Source organism: Sceloporus occidentalis, unplaced genomic scaffold (assembly GCF_023333645.1).
Source record: "Sceloporus occidentalis isolate IW3139 unplaced genomic scaffold, rSceOcc1.0.p SCAF_20, whole genome shotgun sequence".
Classification (NCBI taxonomy): Eukaryota; Metazoa; Chordata; class Lepidosauria; order Squamata; family Phrynosomatidae; genus Sceloporus; species Sceloporus occidentalis.
In genome coordinates this window covers 4,115,117-4,130,448 of record NW_028317000.1, presented here as the reverse complement: position 1 = coordinate 4,130,448, position 15,332 = coordinate 4,115,117, and the positions used below count along the sequence as shown (strand labels likewise).

At 45.5% G+C, this 15,332-nt stretch overlaps 1 protein-coding gene across 2 annotated transcripts; it reads left to right on the top strand.

The window, feature by feature from the left end:
- Positions 1-15: 15 nt before the first annotated feature.
- PRUNE1 (prune exopolyphosphatase 1) lies at positions 16-14,543 on the top strand. Of its 2 annotated transcripts, XM_089483236.1 has the most exons (8): positions 138-235; positions 2,190-2,294; positions 2,372-2,577; positions 2,925-3,109; positions 4,210-4,368; positions 4,786-4,880; positions 5,360-5,518; positions 13,200-14,543. In XM_089483236.1, exons 1-8 carry the CDS (start codon positions 197-199, stop codon positions 13,665-13,667), a joined length of 1,416 nt encoding a protein of 471 aa, XP_089339362.1. In that variant the 5' UTR covers positions 138-196; the 3' UTR covers positions 13,668-14,543. The 2 variants fall into 2 exon arrangements, with proteins under 2 accessions (XP_089339363.1, XP_089339362.1); XM_089483237.1 differs by having other exon boundaries at positions 16-235; positions 2,190-2,577.
- The last annotated feature ends 789 nt before the right edge of the window (positions 14,544-15,332 follow it).

The window sequence follows — 15,332 nt, the reverse complement described above, 5'->3', positions numbered from 1 at the left end:
CAACACACACCTTTATTTTTCCTCCCTGCCAATTTGCTTCTTTGCTTTTTGCCACAGGGACATCTATGGGGCTGGATGGTTTATTGCATCGGAAAACATTGCAAATGTTATATATTTGCAAGGAGGAGATCCTTTCCTCTTCCTCTCTTCTCCTTTCTCTTTTGGGCCTGTCCTTCCTTCCTTCCTGGTTGCAGCCATGGAAAGGTTCCTGGGAGGCTGCAAGGCAAACCTTCAGGTATCTGGAAAAGGAGGGAAGGGATGGAGGAGAAAATGGGGTCCTCTATGTATCCAGCAAGACTTAATAGGCTCCATTTGGTAGTCCTTCCTTGCATGCATGTGTACATGTGTGCATGCATGCATGTGTGTGTATGTATGTGTATATAATATGTGTGCGCATATACATAAAACAAATAATGAGAGACATGGCATTGCAATAGAACGGTTGCAGTCCTCATTGGCAATGCATTGAGCATGATATTCCAATCAAACTATTGCAATCCACACATTGACAATCATGTTCTGTTCAAACTGTTGCAATCCACATTGACCAATGCATTGACCGCAGTATTCCAACGGAACAGCTGAAATCCACATTGACAATGCATTGACCATGATATTCCAATAGAATGGTTTCAATCTATATTGACCATGATATTCCAATCAGACTGTTGCAATCCTCATTGACAATGCATTGACAGTTATATCCCAGACTGTTGCAATCCACATTGACTCCGATATTCCAATCAAACTATTGCAAATCAGTATTCCAGTAGAAAACATTGCAATCTGCATTGACAATGCATTGACCACGATATTCCAATAGAACGGTTGCAGGACTCATTGACAATGCATTGAGCGCGATGTTCCACTCAAACTGTTGCAATCCACATTGACAATGCATTGGCAATGATATTCCAAACTGTTGCTAAATCCACATTGCCAATGCATTGACCACAATTTCCCAATCGAACTGTCGCAATCCACATTGACAATGCATTGACCACGATATTCCAATATAAATGTTTCAATCCACATAGACAATGATACTCCAGTTGAACGGTTGCACTCCACATTGGCAATGCATTGACAATTATGATTATTATTATCAAACTTTATTTATAAAGCGCTGTGGGTTTACAGTATTTGAACAAAAATACTGGAATATCCTTGCGCCCGTTTTGCAGACGGGAAGACCGAGGCCGTTTTTTGCAGGAGACATGTTGTCGGAAAGCCTTCCCTCTGAAGCTGGAAAGGAGCAAGATGGATGGAGAGAAGTGTATTTGGGGGAAAGCTGGGCGCAAATGGCCTGTAATAGCCCTCATCTAATGTTTTGAGCGAGAAGAAAGAAAGCCCGCTATGGCCTTTCTCGCCCTCCAGCTCGCTTTTATCGCTGATGCGCGCTGCTTTGCAAAAGGGCAGCCGTTCCTCTAAGTGCCTTTTAGCACAAATGGCTCTCTTGTTTGATTAAAAGGAAGGGGAAAAAACCCACAACCCTCTCTATTCCCTCTTTCCTTTGGCGTCTCGGCCATCTGCCGTGCGCCCGACCCAGTCGCGCATTGCCTGCTTTAAACCTGATTCTTTTAAAACCAGACCCACATCTGCAATTTATCAAGGGCTGGCTTATCTGCGGAGTATTTTGATAAATGGGTTTGGGCATTTTGCAGTAGCTGGGAAACCATGTTGGCCAGACAATTTGCAACGGAGGCAAGGAGTGAGTGCTTTCGAGGTCTCCATCTTGGTTTGCAAAATGGACTAAACCCAGAAAGCTATGGTGATCTATTTGGTCTTGCTTTATTTTGTAGAAGGAATTAAACTTGTATGTAAAGTCACTAACAACAAAAAATCCACCAAAGAGTGATACCTTTATTGGCCAAACCAAAATGCACAATATACATGTTGCAAGCTTTCGAAGCCAGTGACACTTCAAATGCGTATTGTGCATTTTGGTCGGCCAAATAAAGGTATAGCTGATCCTAAATTGGCAACCCTAATCCTGATGGATCCCTCCACATCAGATATGTATCAATTTACCACCAATACAACCTATACAAGGGATGTGGCTCAGTTTTGAGCACCGTATGAGACCTGGGATTGCAACCAGTCCCAGTTTGGAAGAAGACACCTGAGGTTGATTCACTGCTGGGTTGAAGTTTTCACCTTTTTGTCTGTCTTTTTGTCCTTTCGGATAGGAACACATCCAGAGGAACCGGGAGGTCCATGCGGTTCTGGGGAACGAGGCTTGCGACCTGGACTCCATGGTGTCCGCCTTAGCCCTGGCCTTCTTCTTGGCAAAGGTATTTATTTGTATCCTGCCTCTCCCTATATTGGATATGGGCCCCGTGTTAATATCCTCTTTCTCTCTCCTCCGCAGACCTCTCCGGAGTCGAAGGCCGCCTTTATCCCGGTCCTCAACATCCCGCGTTCAGACTTTCCGCTCCGTACGGAGAGCACCTTCCTCCTCAAGGCTCAGGGCATCCCTGAGAGCTCCCTCGTCTTCCGAGATGAGATTGACCTGCTTGCCCTCCATCAAGCAGGACGCCTTTCCTTGACGTTGGTGGACCACCATGTTCTGCCCAGGTAAGCCATGTTGCAGGGAAGATGCATGGAGGGTTGCTTATTATGGGAAAGAGACTATTCAAAGACATAGCCACGTTAGTTTGTAGTATCAGTACATAGAGAGATCTTGTAGCACCTTTGAAACTCAAAAAAAATTGGCAGCATAAGGGTCCACTGTATTTTGGACAACAGCTCCCTTTGCCAGCATGGCCACTGTGGGGTTTGGGGCATTGTAATCCAAGATCTATGGCTATTGCCAACCAAGTTGAATCGGATGGCGGTGAAGTCCATACTTCTGCAAGTTCCCTTGATTCCATGCAGAGCATTGTGACCATTTTCTAAGGCCACTTCTTTGGCTGTTTCTGCAGCAGAGATGCAGCCCTGGATGAGTCGGTGGTGGAGGTGCTTGACCACCGTCCCCTGGAACTGGAGCGCGGTCCTCCTTGCAAAGTGACCGCCGAGCCGGTGGGGTCTTGCGCCACGCTGGTGACGGAGCGGATCCTGCAGGGCCCGGCGCACGTTTTGGACAGACTGACGGCGGCCCTTTTGCATGGTGAGGGTGCCGGCTTGTGATAAGAAAGCAAAGGCCGGTAGCTGGTTGTAGTTGTTTACTCATATCAGGTTGTTTCGTGAGCCCTGTCAGACAGCGTTCCTCCAACCAGGTGTATTGCACTGCAACTCCCATCAGCCCTGGCCAACATCAGAGAATTATTTGGCCTCTTCTGTGCTTTAAAGGCATTGAGTGCGATTAATCTTTTTTTGGGTGGAAGGATAGAGTACAGTGCCTTGGATGGATCCCAGGGCTGGGGAGTAGCAGTGATTTTGGGGTTACTCCTTGTCCTACTCGGGAGTAAGATGTTTTTCTTAACATTACTCCTGTTCCTATTATACTGCTCAATAAAAAATAAAATAAATTAGACAGTGCAATATAATAAAATTGTTTTTTTTGGTGTTTGCATGTACAATATAATAACAGGAATAAGGAGTATTGCTTCTGCAAAAACCTCTTACTCCTTTACTCCCTTTACTCCTTTACTCCCCAGCCTTGATAGATACTATGGACTAAAACCAGGAGCAGATTCACTGTCTTTGGCATCAGAAGACAGTTGTTGTTGTTGTTGTTGATGTTATTATTAAGCTTTATTCATAAAACGCTGTCAATCATTGACCTGGGGAGGAAAGTTTGTAGCTATGAAGCATCTTGGACCATTTCAGCTGGACTTTCGTGAGACAGCAAGCTTTGGAGTTATACAGAATTCTGAAGATGGGCTTCCTTTATAAATAGACCTCCATATGTTCTGGATTGCAGTACCCATTATTCTTTGCTGGCTCTTTGGGGCTGCTAGGAGTTGCAGTCTGAACAATATCTAGAGTGCCGTGGGAAGCTTGCAACTAGACTGGGAAGCTTGCAACTAAAAGTACAAAGGTGCTGTGTTGCACAGATATACTTTAAAGTGACTTAACCCGGATCCAGCAAAAGAACATTTCCAAACTCTCTTGGCTCTCTGCCTTTGGGATCAGAAAAAAGCAGCCCCAATTTCGAACCTGCAAGTGTAAATATTATTTTGGGCTGGGGCTGGGGCTGGGCTGTGTTTGTATGTATGCTGTGTATGTTTATCAGCTTGCTGATCTGGTTCTTTGTTGGCTCAACAGGCACGATCGTCCTCGACTGTGTCAACATGGCTCCCGAAGCAGGAAAAGTGACCCCGAAGGACGTCCATTACACTTCCCTTTTGGAATCGCAGTTCCCCGATCTCCCTTCCAAGGATGCCATATTTGAGGCTCTTCAAAAGGCAAAGTTTGATGTTTCAGGTAATGAGGGCTCCATGTCGCTTCAACATTGGAGATCCTAGGATATGGAACATGTGTTTTGAAACACAAAACAGAGAGACTTTGCTGGGTGTACTAACTGTACACAAGTCTGTGTTGCCAACGTCAACAGGGTTTGGTGTCCTCCTAGTTCTTCTGCTTTTGGGTTGGGACACAAAACTGGTTCGTACCCAGCTTAAGGTGGCTCATAGGAAGGGCAATGCCACAGTCCCTCTCCAGCCCAACTTTTAAGAGAATGATTGGAGATAGGAATGAGTAGGAAAAGAGACTGCAAGTAGAAAGATGGAGGTAACCATGGTTTGTTGTCTTAACCATGGTTATAATGCATAGTGCCTTATGAAACCATGATTTACTTTGTAGGCCAATGGCCTCTCTCATGTGCGTCTTCCACCTTCGCAGGGCTCACCACGGAGCAGATGCTAAGGAAAGACCTGAAGGCCCTCTCTGGCAAAGGAACTGCCATTGCGATCAGCGCCATTTACGTGAATCTACCGGTGAGTCTGAGACATGGGCAAGCTCCCGCTTTCCCTTGATGCCAATTTCCCGTTACGTTTTTAAAATGCCAGCAGCCAAAACCAAGAGTCGCGCTGAAGGACCTAGAGATTCCTAGAGAGAAACCCCCACTAGCCATTTGTAGCTCCTCCAGTGCAACTCTATGGTCAAGGTCTGGCAGTTGTTGACCACCAAGTTGCACTGGAGGACCTAGAGATTCCTAGAGAGGTGTTCTTTCGGGTCTAAAAACATAGCAGTTTTGTTACTTGCCGTTTTCCCACATTCATGGGGGTCTGGTGCCCTTAATCCCAGCGGATGTGGAGGGACAAGTGTACTTTGATAATTCAATACAACGATCAGTAACTGCAGGAAACCATTGACTCTGTTCAGAATCAAATGTTGGATACTGTATTCCTACTCAGCCACAAGTGCGTGCGAGCTGTTCCTGATCATTTCTCATGCTCCCGGTTTCTCTATCTAGGCCTTCCTGGAGCGTCCTGGTTTAGAAGAAGAACTGCGCGGTTTCTGCCAACGGAGAGGCTACGACATGCTGGTCGCCATGACCATCTCCTTCAATGAGCGCAATGAACCATTCCGGCAGATGGCTGTTTACAGTGAATGTGCGGATCTCCGGACAGCGGTGAGTTCATTCCTGGCGTAGTCTGAGAAAAGCGTCCTGAGCATTTCCTTATAAATCAGGAGATTGCGTTTGCTGGCATCTTTTGCAGCCACTTATTCAGGTGTGATTTGATCCTATAGGCTTCATATTTTTCCCCCTTCGAGGAGAGAGAGTACTGAAGTGGAAGAGCATCCCATTCTTTGCAGAAAGTCCCATTTCCAGTTCTCTGTTGTTCCTGAGTGCATTCAAGTCGAGTCCAACTTATGGTGAACCCTCTCTTGGGGTTCATTAATTTATTAATCTATTTATTATATATTTGTATCCCTCTCTTATCCCAGAACTGGGAAAACTGCGTATGTTCAAACCCCATTTGTTTTAATGGGGGAGCGCTCTTGCGTGCGGTACAGCATGGGTGCAATAGGTGCATGTGCCATTATACCTCCTGCGGCTTAACCTTCCATGTAAGGTTAAAGCCACATATGGCGCGCCTGCGTATGGTGCGGGCGCGCTGTATTACAATATTAAAACAGATAGTTATTAAAGGAATAATAAATTCTGGATCAGATCCATTCAAAGAAGATTTGCCCTTGCCTTCCTCTGAGGTGGAGAGAGTGTGACCTGGGGTTGGACTGGATGACCCTTGGGGTCTTTTCCGACTCTATGATTTTAACATCTGGCGATGGATGCCGGCCATGAAAGCCTTCGACTTCACAAACCCTGCTTCTCTTCAACTGGGAGTGCATTACCTCCTCTAGTCATGTGAACACCCTTCTTCCCTAGCCATAGCTGGGATGCTGTGGGAATGGTGTGGCACATGTGTGTATGTGTGTGTTGTTGCTTCCCCCCCCCCCCACTGCAGCTCTCTCCATCCCTATCTCCTCCATGTGCCCAGGCAGCACCATCATCGCTGTGGCTGATTTGCTATGCTCGGCCGAATGTTTACGCAGGCGCCTGTGCGCCGCCTGCCTGCCTTGTGAGCCCTCCATCCATCCGTCGTCACTCATTAACCACGGTCAAAGGTTTCTGCCAGCAAGAGAGAGAGATCCGTCCGCTTGCTAAAGAGGGCTGGCTTGGGGAGGGGACAGAGGGATGGCCAGCGGTGGAAAGGAAGAGTCAAGAGATCACAGTCACGGCAACTTTGGCTGGGCAACAGTGCTCTCCCACCCGCCTTAGCAGGAGGAGAGGTAAGTGCAATCTCTGTGTGCCATGTCTTTCCCTTTGCTGCCCAATTTGTAAGGGAGTGCTTTCACCTTTGCAAATGCCATCCCTACAATATTGCACAGTGAGACAAGCAGAGAGGTTTAAGGAATCCATTTTCTCCTCCCTCCCTAATCTCTCCTTTCTTTTCAATTGCCAGTGGATGCGCTGCATGCACCTTTCTTTCTTTCTTTTGCAACAATGATCTAAATAGTAAATGCCATGCTCTCCCCTGGTAAATTTGATTGATTGATCGATTGATTTCTTTCAGGGATTCCTATCAAGGGTTTTTATCTCTCCCTTTCTCCCGCAATGAGATTCAAGGCGGGTTACGATAGTTTAGGAAGACCGTACTGGAACATTATAAATGCCATGCTCTTCCATAATAAATGCCATGCTCTTGCGTAGTGAATTTTATTTTAGTTTAGAAAGACAGGACTGAAATGCCATACTCTTCCATAGTAAATGCCATGCTCTTCCATATTAAATGTGATTGATTTATTTCCATCAAGGATTTTTATCCTGCCTTTTCTCCCACAATGGGATTCAAGGCGGGTTACAATAGTTTAGAAAGATAGAACTCAAACATTATTATTATTATTATTATTATTATTATAAATCATCATCGTCCCACTCTTTTCCCAGAACTGGGACGCAGAGCAGCTCAAGATATTAAATACCATGCTCTTCCATAGTAAATGCTATGCTCTTCCATAGTAAATGCTGTGCTCTTCCATAGCAAATGCCATGCTCTTCCATAGTAAATGCTGTGCTGTTCCATAGCAAATGCTGCACTCTTCCATAGTAAATGCCATACTCTTCCATAGCAAATGCCATGCTCTTCCATAGCAAATGCCATGCTCTTCCATAGTAAATGCCATGCTCCTCCATAGTAAATGCTATGCACTTTCATAGTAAATGCTATGCTGTTCCATAGTAAATGCCATGCCTTTCCATAGGTCTATGGGGCAAGTGTGCCTAGGATGAGAACTGAGCATTTTTTCTTTCAACGCACACATAATCTTCCTTTAAATCTGGGTCTTGCTTCGGGCTACAAAACCTATCGGCCTGATAGGAGCCGGGGGAATTTCTCTCCCTTTCCCCCCTCCAAATCTTTTCCTGAGTCAAACTTCCAGTCCTCAGCGTTGTCGCAGAGCTGTCTTTTTGTTTCTCGAAGGTGGGTTTCTGGGGAAATGCTCCAGAATAAGAAAAGTGGAGAACGGTTGCAGGGTTGGAGGATATCCGAACGATCTCTTTTGGGGAGGTTTTATGGAGAGGTGGGAAATGGGTGGGATACACTTTGCTCCTCCGGCATCGACACAGATTTTCCACTCCATGTTTTCCTTTCCTTCTTATCCCGCTTTTTATCTTCCTCCTTATCTCAGTGACAACCATGATTGAGTTTTCCATCATTTCTATAGCGTCATCGCTGGTCCCTGATAAGTACCGCACTGCATGGATTTTATGCGCTTTTCAGAAACCACACTTTCAATTCTGATTTTAGCGATCATCTTTCCCTTTCCTTTTCCTAGATCTTTATTAGCGTTCTTGGGGAAAGCCCAGTATAAAAACCCCATTTAGATCGGAAAGGATCCAGATGCATCTGAGGAAGTAGGCTTAAGTCTCGGAAAGCTCATGCTGCCAACTTCTTTCTTTCAGTTAGTCTCAAAGGTGCTATCTCTCTTCACACCATCTGGACATGACATAAATATCAGGGTAACAGGTTTGAGTTGCAAATCCAAATGTATGTTTTCTTAGCAATAAATAGATTTATTTTCACTTGGAAGCAAACTTTGGGAAATGTTTCTTCAAGGCTGTGAAGTCCAATGAATCTGGGAAAGCATCTTTTGTGTTAGCTGTGAGACAAACTCTCCAATTGATAAAAAATCATCATCGTTATCATTATTATAATAATAATTATTACTATTCCTACTACTACTGCTACTACTACTTTGGAATAACAAAGGAGAATAGATAGAAGAAACCAACTAATTTCCGTTGGCATCCTAGCGTCTGACTGCCTGGGCTTTTTTTTAAAGAGAGGACGCAACTTCTCCATTTACTTCTCTTGTAAAGATTTTGCTCTCTGCCTGCACTTCGCTGCGGAATACCAATGAGGAGGTTCCATTTGGCTTTATTTGTAGCTGCGCCTGGTTGAACGGGGAGTAAGTCCACTCACTTGTCACCTCCAGTGAGGCCTTTTCTTGGTCCCGGATGTGGGCACAGAGCCATCTTCGCTTCGCCATCCTCACATGAACTGCCCACGTCGGCTGAGCTCAGCGTAGAACCATTAATGTCACTTGGTTGTGGTTGTGGTTTCTCTGACGGTTTCGACGGCGTGTCGGTTGCAACGCAAGCCTTCTTCCAACCCTCGAGACGATTTGGAGAAGCTCCTTTCGGGTTTCTTCCTTGGCAGTTGGGTCACAAGGATCGAACCACCGTTTTGGAGAGGGTTGCTCCAGAAATTGCACTTGTAATGCAAATGCAGCTTGTTACATGTTGTTGGTTGTGTCTTTTTAAAATGTATCAGAGAGAACAGTTGTCCCTCCACATTTGTGACTTTAACTTTTATCTGAATTTTGATTATCCACAGATTTGATTAATATATTTTTCTTCCTAGGGATTCCTAGGTCCTCCAGACGTCCGCCAGAAGTTGCGCTGGAAGGACTTAGAGATCCTTAGTGCAAACAATGCTCAAGGCATTTGTAGATCATCCAGCGCAATTCTATGGTCAACGTGCGGCAGATGTTGACCACAGACTTGTGCAAGAGGACTTAGATATTCCTAAAGAGGTGTCCCTCTTCCAATCTTGGCATCTCTGCCATCTTCCTCAGAGCTTGGAAATGTTCCTTTCTGGGGGGATGACAATGCCCAGCATCCCCAAGCCAGCCATGTTGGCGTTGGCATCCAAAAAAGGTACTTTTTCCAAGCTCTGGGGAGGACGAGGATGGCAGAGGTGTCGTTGGCTATCCTGGCAGGGGATTCTGGGTGTTGCAGTCTCCAAAAGTCACTTTCCCAAGGTGCGAGTTAAGCAAAACTATATTGTTTTGATGACTTCTGTATCTCCTCAAGAAGACGGATATACAATATTCTTTTTTTCACCTCTTGCAACCAAGTGTCTTCAAAAAAGAATCACCTTCTTGGCTCAAGCTTGGGTTTTTTGCAACTTTCATAGTTTCTGGTTCTAACCCTGTCGCTCAGGCAAGGAAAACTGGTTTTTGGTGTCCAGGTCCAGTTGTTCCTGGTAGTCCCAGTTATCAGATGAGAGTCTTGTTCTTCCACTTTTCGGGGTCAAGCTTCAGTCTTCTTGCAAGCTTCGGCCCTCTTTAATGCAATGCAACCCGAGCCAGGAATGTTTAAGGAAGAAAATGCAAAAGCACGGAGGAGAGCGTTGACCATTAAGAAGACAGAAGTAAGACCTTGCATGATTTACATAGGTTTTAAAAACAAAGGCGTTTGGATAGTTAAAGATTTCCTGTACTTCGGCTCAGTCATTAACCAAAATGGAGACTGTAGTCCAGAAAGCAGAAGAAGACTAAGCAGCCACAAAAGGACTGAATAAGATCCTCAAGTGAAAAGATAGATATCGTAATACTAAAGATACAATCATTTTATCCATGTTATTTCTATTTTCTGTGTATGGTTGTCAATGGCGGACAGTGAAGAAAGCAGACAGGAAGGGAATAATTTGAAATGGAAAAGAGAAACCATGGACTGCTAAAAAAGACCAATAAATGCTTTGCAGAGAAAATCAAGTCTGAGTTCTCCCTAGAAGCCAAGATGACTAAACTTACACTGTTGCACTTTGGGCATATCATGGCATGACTCTTTGCAAAATCCTTCAATGCTTGACAGCATGATCCATTGGTTTGTGTGTTGGACTACAGCCCTGGAGGCCAGGGTTTGGTTCTCAGATCAGTCCTGAAATCCTTTGTTTTGTTTTTATACATTAGGCTTAATCATTCTTAATGGCTGAAGTAGCATCTTTTAGATGCTTGAGTGTTGGATACCAGGGTTCGATTCCCAGCTCAGCCATGAAACCCACTGGGTGACTTGTGTAACTCACTCACTCTCAGCCTCAGGGGAAGGCAATGGCAAACCTTCTCTGAACAAACCTTGCCAAGAAAACCCCATATCGGGTCTTCCCTTGGGGTCACCATAAGTCGAAAATGGCTTGAAGGTGCACAGCAACAAAGTAGAAGGCAATAGGAAGAAGAAGGAGACTGCAATGGAGGTGGAATGACTCTGTCAAGGAAGCCACATCTGCCCTGGGTTTGCAAGACCTGAGGCGGGCAAAGGATGCCCAGGAGTCTTGGAGACCTTTGCAAGATGGGAGGAGGTCAGAAGGTGTCCAGGAGTCGAGGTCTCGCTGAGTTTGTAGGTTTTGAGAAGGGCAGAGGATGCTCACATGTCTTGGAGGTCTCTCTTGAGTTTGCAAGACCGGAGCAGGTCAGAAGATGTCCAGGAGTCTTGGAGGTCTCTCTTGAGTTTGCAAGACTTGAAGAGGGCAGAGGATGTCCAAATGTCTTGGAGGTCTCTCTAAGTTTGCAAAACTGGAGCAGGGCAGAAGATACCCAGGAGTCTTGGAGGTCTCTCTTGAGTTTGCAAGGCCGGAGCAGGTCAGAAGATGTCCAGGAGTTTTGAAGGTCTCTGAGTTTGCAAGATCTGAGGAGGGCAGAGGATGCCCAAATATCTTGGAGGTCTCTCTTGAGTTTGCAAGACCGGAACAGGGCAGAAGATGTCCAGGAGTCTTGGAGGTCTCTCTTGAGTTTGCAAGAACCTGAGGAGGGCAGAGGATGACCAGTAGCCTTGGAGACCTTTCATTCGTATGATCACCGTATGTCGAAGTTGACTTTATGGCAAGTACAATGATAATAGCAACAACCACTTGGGCCATTCCTGCTTGGAATGGCACACCAACCCAGACATGTTGGGTAGATGGTGGGTTCCCTTTTTAAAAAGCATTCCACCACAACTTTTGCTGGAGCCTCACATGAGCCAAAGTGGAAGACCAGGGTGGCCACGAGGGGCTGAGTCATTTCTCATGGGGCTGCCCTCCTCCCCATTCACCACCGACTTCCGTCTTTCAGAGAGAGAGAGAGCTAATAAAAGAAGAAAAGGAATGGCACATAAAGAGCTGCTTGAGCCGGTGGCGTGAAAGAGGACTTGGCAGGGAACGCTGTGTTCTTCGAGGGCGCCCTTTTCTGTGCAAATCAGAGGTGCCAGTTTCCTCTTTGGTCCAGGTGGGTGGCAATGGGGCATGGCAGGGTGGGCAGGGGGCACAAGAGACCCTTTCTTGCATAGGTTTCAGAAGAGAGGGTCCCAGTCAAGGCATCCCTCCTTCTCTCTCCTTAAAATATTTGCACTTCTCTTAAGAAAGGACAGACTTGGCCGCATTTGAGAACAGTCTTCCCATCAACTCAGCTGACTGGGGAGGATGGGGACTGTGGTCTCAACCCACTTTGGAGCTAGAACCACAAACAGGCATCTGGAAGTGTGCAAAAGTAGGCAATCATGGGGGGCAATTTCAACCCATGCCTTCACAACTGTCTCCCGAAGAGGCTGATGGATTTCCACTCCATCTGGCCAAACTTGGTGCTTTCATGGGGTTGGGGACATAAACATGTTCGCTCCATGCATCTGTGGAAGTCCACTGAGCCTACGAAAGCTTATGCTACAACTTTTCACTCTGTCAGCCTCAAAGGTGGTGCTTCGAGATCCCTTTGCACTCTTTTTATCCTGACAGGCTTTGAAAGCAGGTTTGGTTTTTTTCCTTAAACTAATGAGATGTCCATCTTCTTAAGTGAACTTAGGTCTTTGGGAAATAGTTCTTGCTGATGTAACATCTGCAAGGGGATGGTAGCAAAGGGACCGACGCAAAATGGGATGGATATTCCTTGGGACACTGAGTAGGGACTTGCGGGTGTGCACTGGCACTTTATCACCAGTGTGACCCATTACACATCTTTGCCACTGAGTAACAGGGTCCCTTAGCCCCTCTGTGACGTAGCTAAGCATATGTAACATTACACAATGGTAGAGAATTCTAGCCAATACAGTCAGCCCTTCATATCCATTGAAGCAGAGCAAACTTTGTTTTTGCCATGTTATATAAAGAGCGCCATCTAACTGTGTCATTGTATATACTGGGATTTGAGCATCCACAGATTTTGATATCCACGGGGGGTCCTGGAACCAAACCCAAACAGATACCAAGGGACCACTGTAGTAATAATGATGATAATAATACCCCTTTGTATTTAAGGGGACTTGACCATCCACGGATTTTGATATCCATAGGGTCCTGGAACCAAATACCAGCAGATACCAAGTAACTAATAATAGTCAGACCAGTAGCCAATGAAACTGTTTTCAACAAGGGAGCGATGCGCTCCCTGTAACGTTTTATTTGCTTTGTCCATTGAGACAAAGACGGAAGCCTTTAGGTCCCTTCCTTGGAGGCTGTGAACCCCCTTGACCATTTGTATGTTCTTGTTTCTTCCAGGTGTGTCGAACCTTGGAGCACTCGACCAACCCGTCCCTCAGCCTTTCGCCACTCGAGAGCCCATACTCCACTGTCTGCGCATACCATCAGGGCAACACCACTGCTTCGCGCAAGAAGGTCCTCCCCATCGTCAAGGACTTCCTGAAGCATTGGGACCACCCTACCACCGCCGCCATGCAGCCTGAGGCCACAAGCGTGCGTCCCCAGCCGAGATTGGAAGCTAAAGGGTCCGAAAGCTGTCGCCTGGAGCCCGACGGGGCCCTGAAGGATCCCGTCAAGCCCCACCGTTTGGGGGACGACCTGGCAGACGACGACACCCCGCTGCCACCAACCCCGATGAACAGCCTCGTGGACGAGTGCCCCCTCGACCGGGGTCTCCCCAAACTCTCGGCGGAGGCCGTCTTCGAGAGGTTCAACCTTATCGCGGCAGATCGCGCCTCTCCGGATGAGAGCCCTCAAAAGAAGTGAGGCTGAGCCAAAGCTGGACTCCTCCAAATTCAGGGAAACTTTGGGTGTCTATGGCTGGGCGGGTGGGGATCAGGACCGAAGTGACCCTTGCTTGGGAAAATTAATTGTACGGTACCTTTCTATAAATGATTTCCTATATTACAGCCGGAGGGTACGGCTTAGGGGCTGAGAAGCAAGAATTGCCAACAGATTGCAATCTTGTCTGTCAGGGGTTCGAGACAGGCATACAGCAAAAGCAATGCTGGTTGTGACACTGCCATGAACAGAAAGAAAAAACTGGAGGGAAGTGAATGGAAGCATCCCACTATTGCATTTACCTGAAATGGAGAGCGCACTCATATGCCGCTCTATGGCAATCCAGGCACGGCGGTGTGCCAAATACGCAACACTCCCAAATGAGGCAACAAAAAGAAATGACCAAGTTCCTTGCCGTTGACTCTTATGGACATGGTTTCCTCTAGATATAAAATTATAAGGTTATACGAAGCAAGGACCATGGGATGCCCCTGAGTTTGGGTTTCTTTTGAGATGTTAGAGGGATGAGCGTTAGAAAATGGAGGTGGGGCAGGGGAGGGATTGCTTGAAAGACCCCTTTCCCTTTACTTTGGTTCCCAGGATTATGCCAAAGTAGATCCAAAACAAGAAGCCATTGCACCGAATTCATGGGACTGTTGTGAAAAATGCAATTCTAGAGAATCAAATTACTTTGCAATTTATTTTGTAAGATGGAGGAATCCACCTCAATGGCGCTTCCCATGCGTCCCTGGGTTCTTGTCCTCCTCCAGTTCAATGCCTGCTTGTATAGTATATATCCTAGAAGAGAGAGTGTTTGAAACTGATTAATCCCTTTTGAGCGAATAAAAGAAAGTCACCAACCGTGCTGTTTAAAGATATATGTTTTTTCCTACGTTAGATTCCAGGTGTTCATTTCTGTACCAATTTGTTTCTCTCCTTGCCTTCGCAGGAATATGATTTTCTTGGTTTTCCCTATTGCAATGGTAACTCTTCTCCATCCTCACATTTCAAATGCGTCGACGCTCTTCCTATTGGCTTTCTTCGCTGTCCAGCTTTTAAGGAAATGGGAAATACGATGGCACAGACGATCCTGATTTTAGCGTTCAATTATATATATATATATATATATATATATATATATATATATATTTCCAATGAGGATCTTGTCTAGTTCTTTTATAGCTGCCTTTACAAGTCCTAGTCTTCTGACTTCTTGACTTCAGTCTCCATTTGGATTTATGACTGAGCCAAGAGATGGAAAATCTGGATCTATTTCAGTGTTTATTTTATATAATAATAATAATAATAATAATAATAATAATAATAATAATAATAATAATAATTTATTTTTACCCTGCCTCTCCCAAAGGATTGAGGCGGCTTACATAGATATGAACTATAGCATAAAGACCATAGTATAAAATTAAACCCGTCTATCGCCTTATCCTAACGAATCCACAAACTTAATCATAGCAAAACCAAATCCAGTAACATTGTACAATACAAATACAAATAACAACAATGACTGGCGACCATTATTTTTGATCCTTTAATGTTCAGCAGTAACTTTACCATTGCACTTTCTTACTCTGCTTCTTTGGCCGGGTCTTGAATACAATTTTGATCCCCAAACTTAATAGAAATGGGACA

Bases quoted from the DNA above. Each gene is read 5' to 3' on its own strand.
- PRUNE1 (XM_089483237.1), top strand. From the start codon at position 76: ATGGTTTATTGCATCGGAAAACATTGCAAATGTTATATATTTGCAAGG. The intron at 3,110-4,209 runs GTGAGGGTGCCG...TTGGCTCAACAG, and splicing joins GACGGCGGCCCTTTTGCATG to GCACGATCGTCCTCGACTGT. The intron at 5,519-13,199 runs GTGAGTTCATTC...TGTTTCTTCCAG, and splicing joins GTGCGGATCTCCGGACAGCG to GTGTGTCGAACCTTGGAGCA.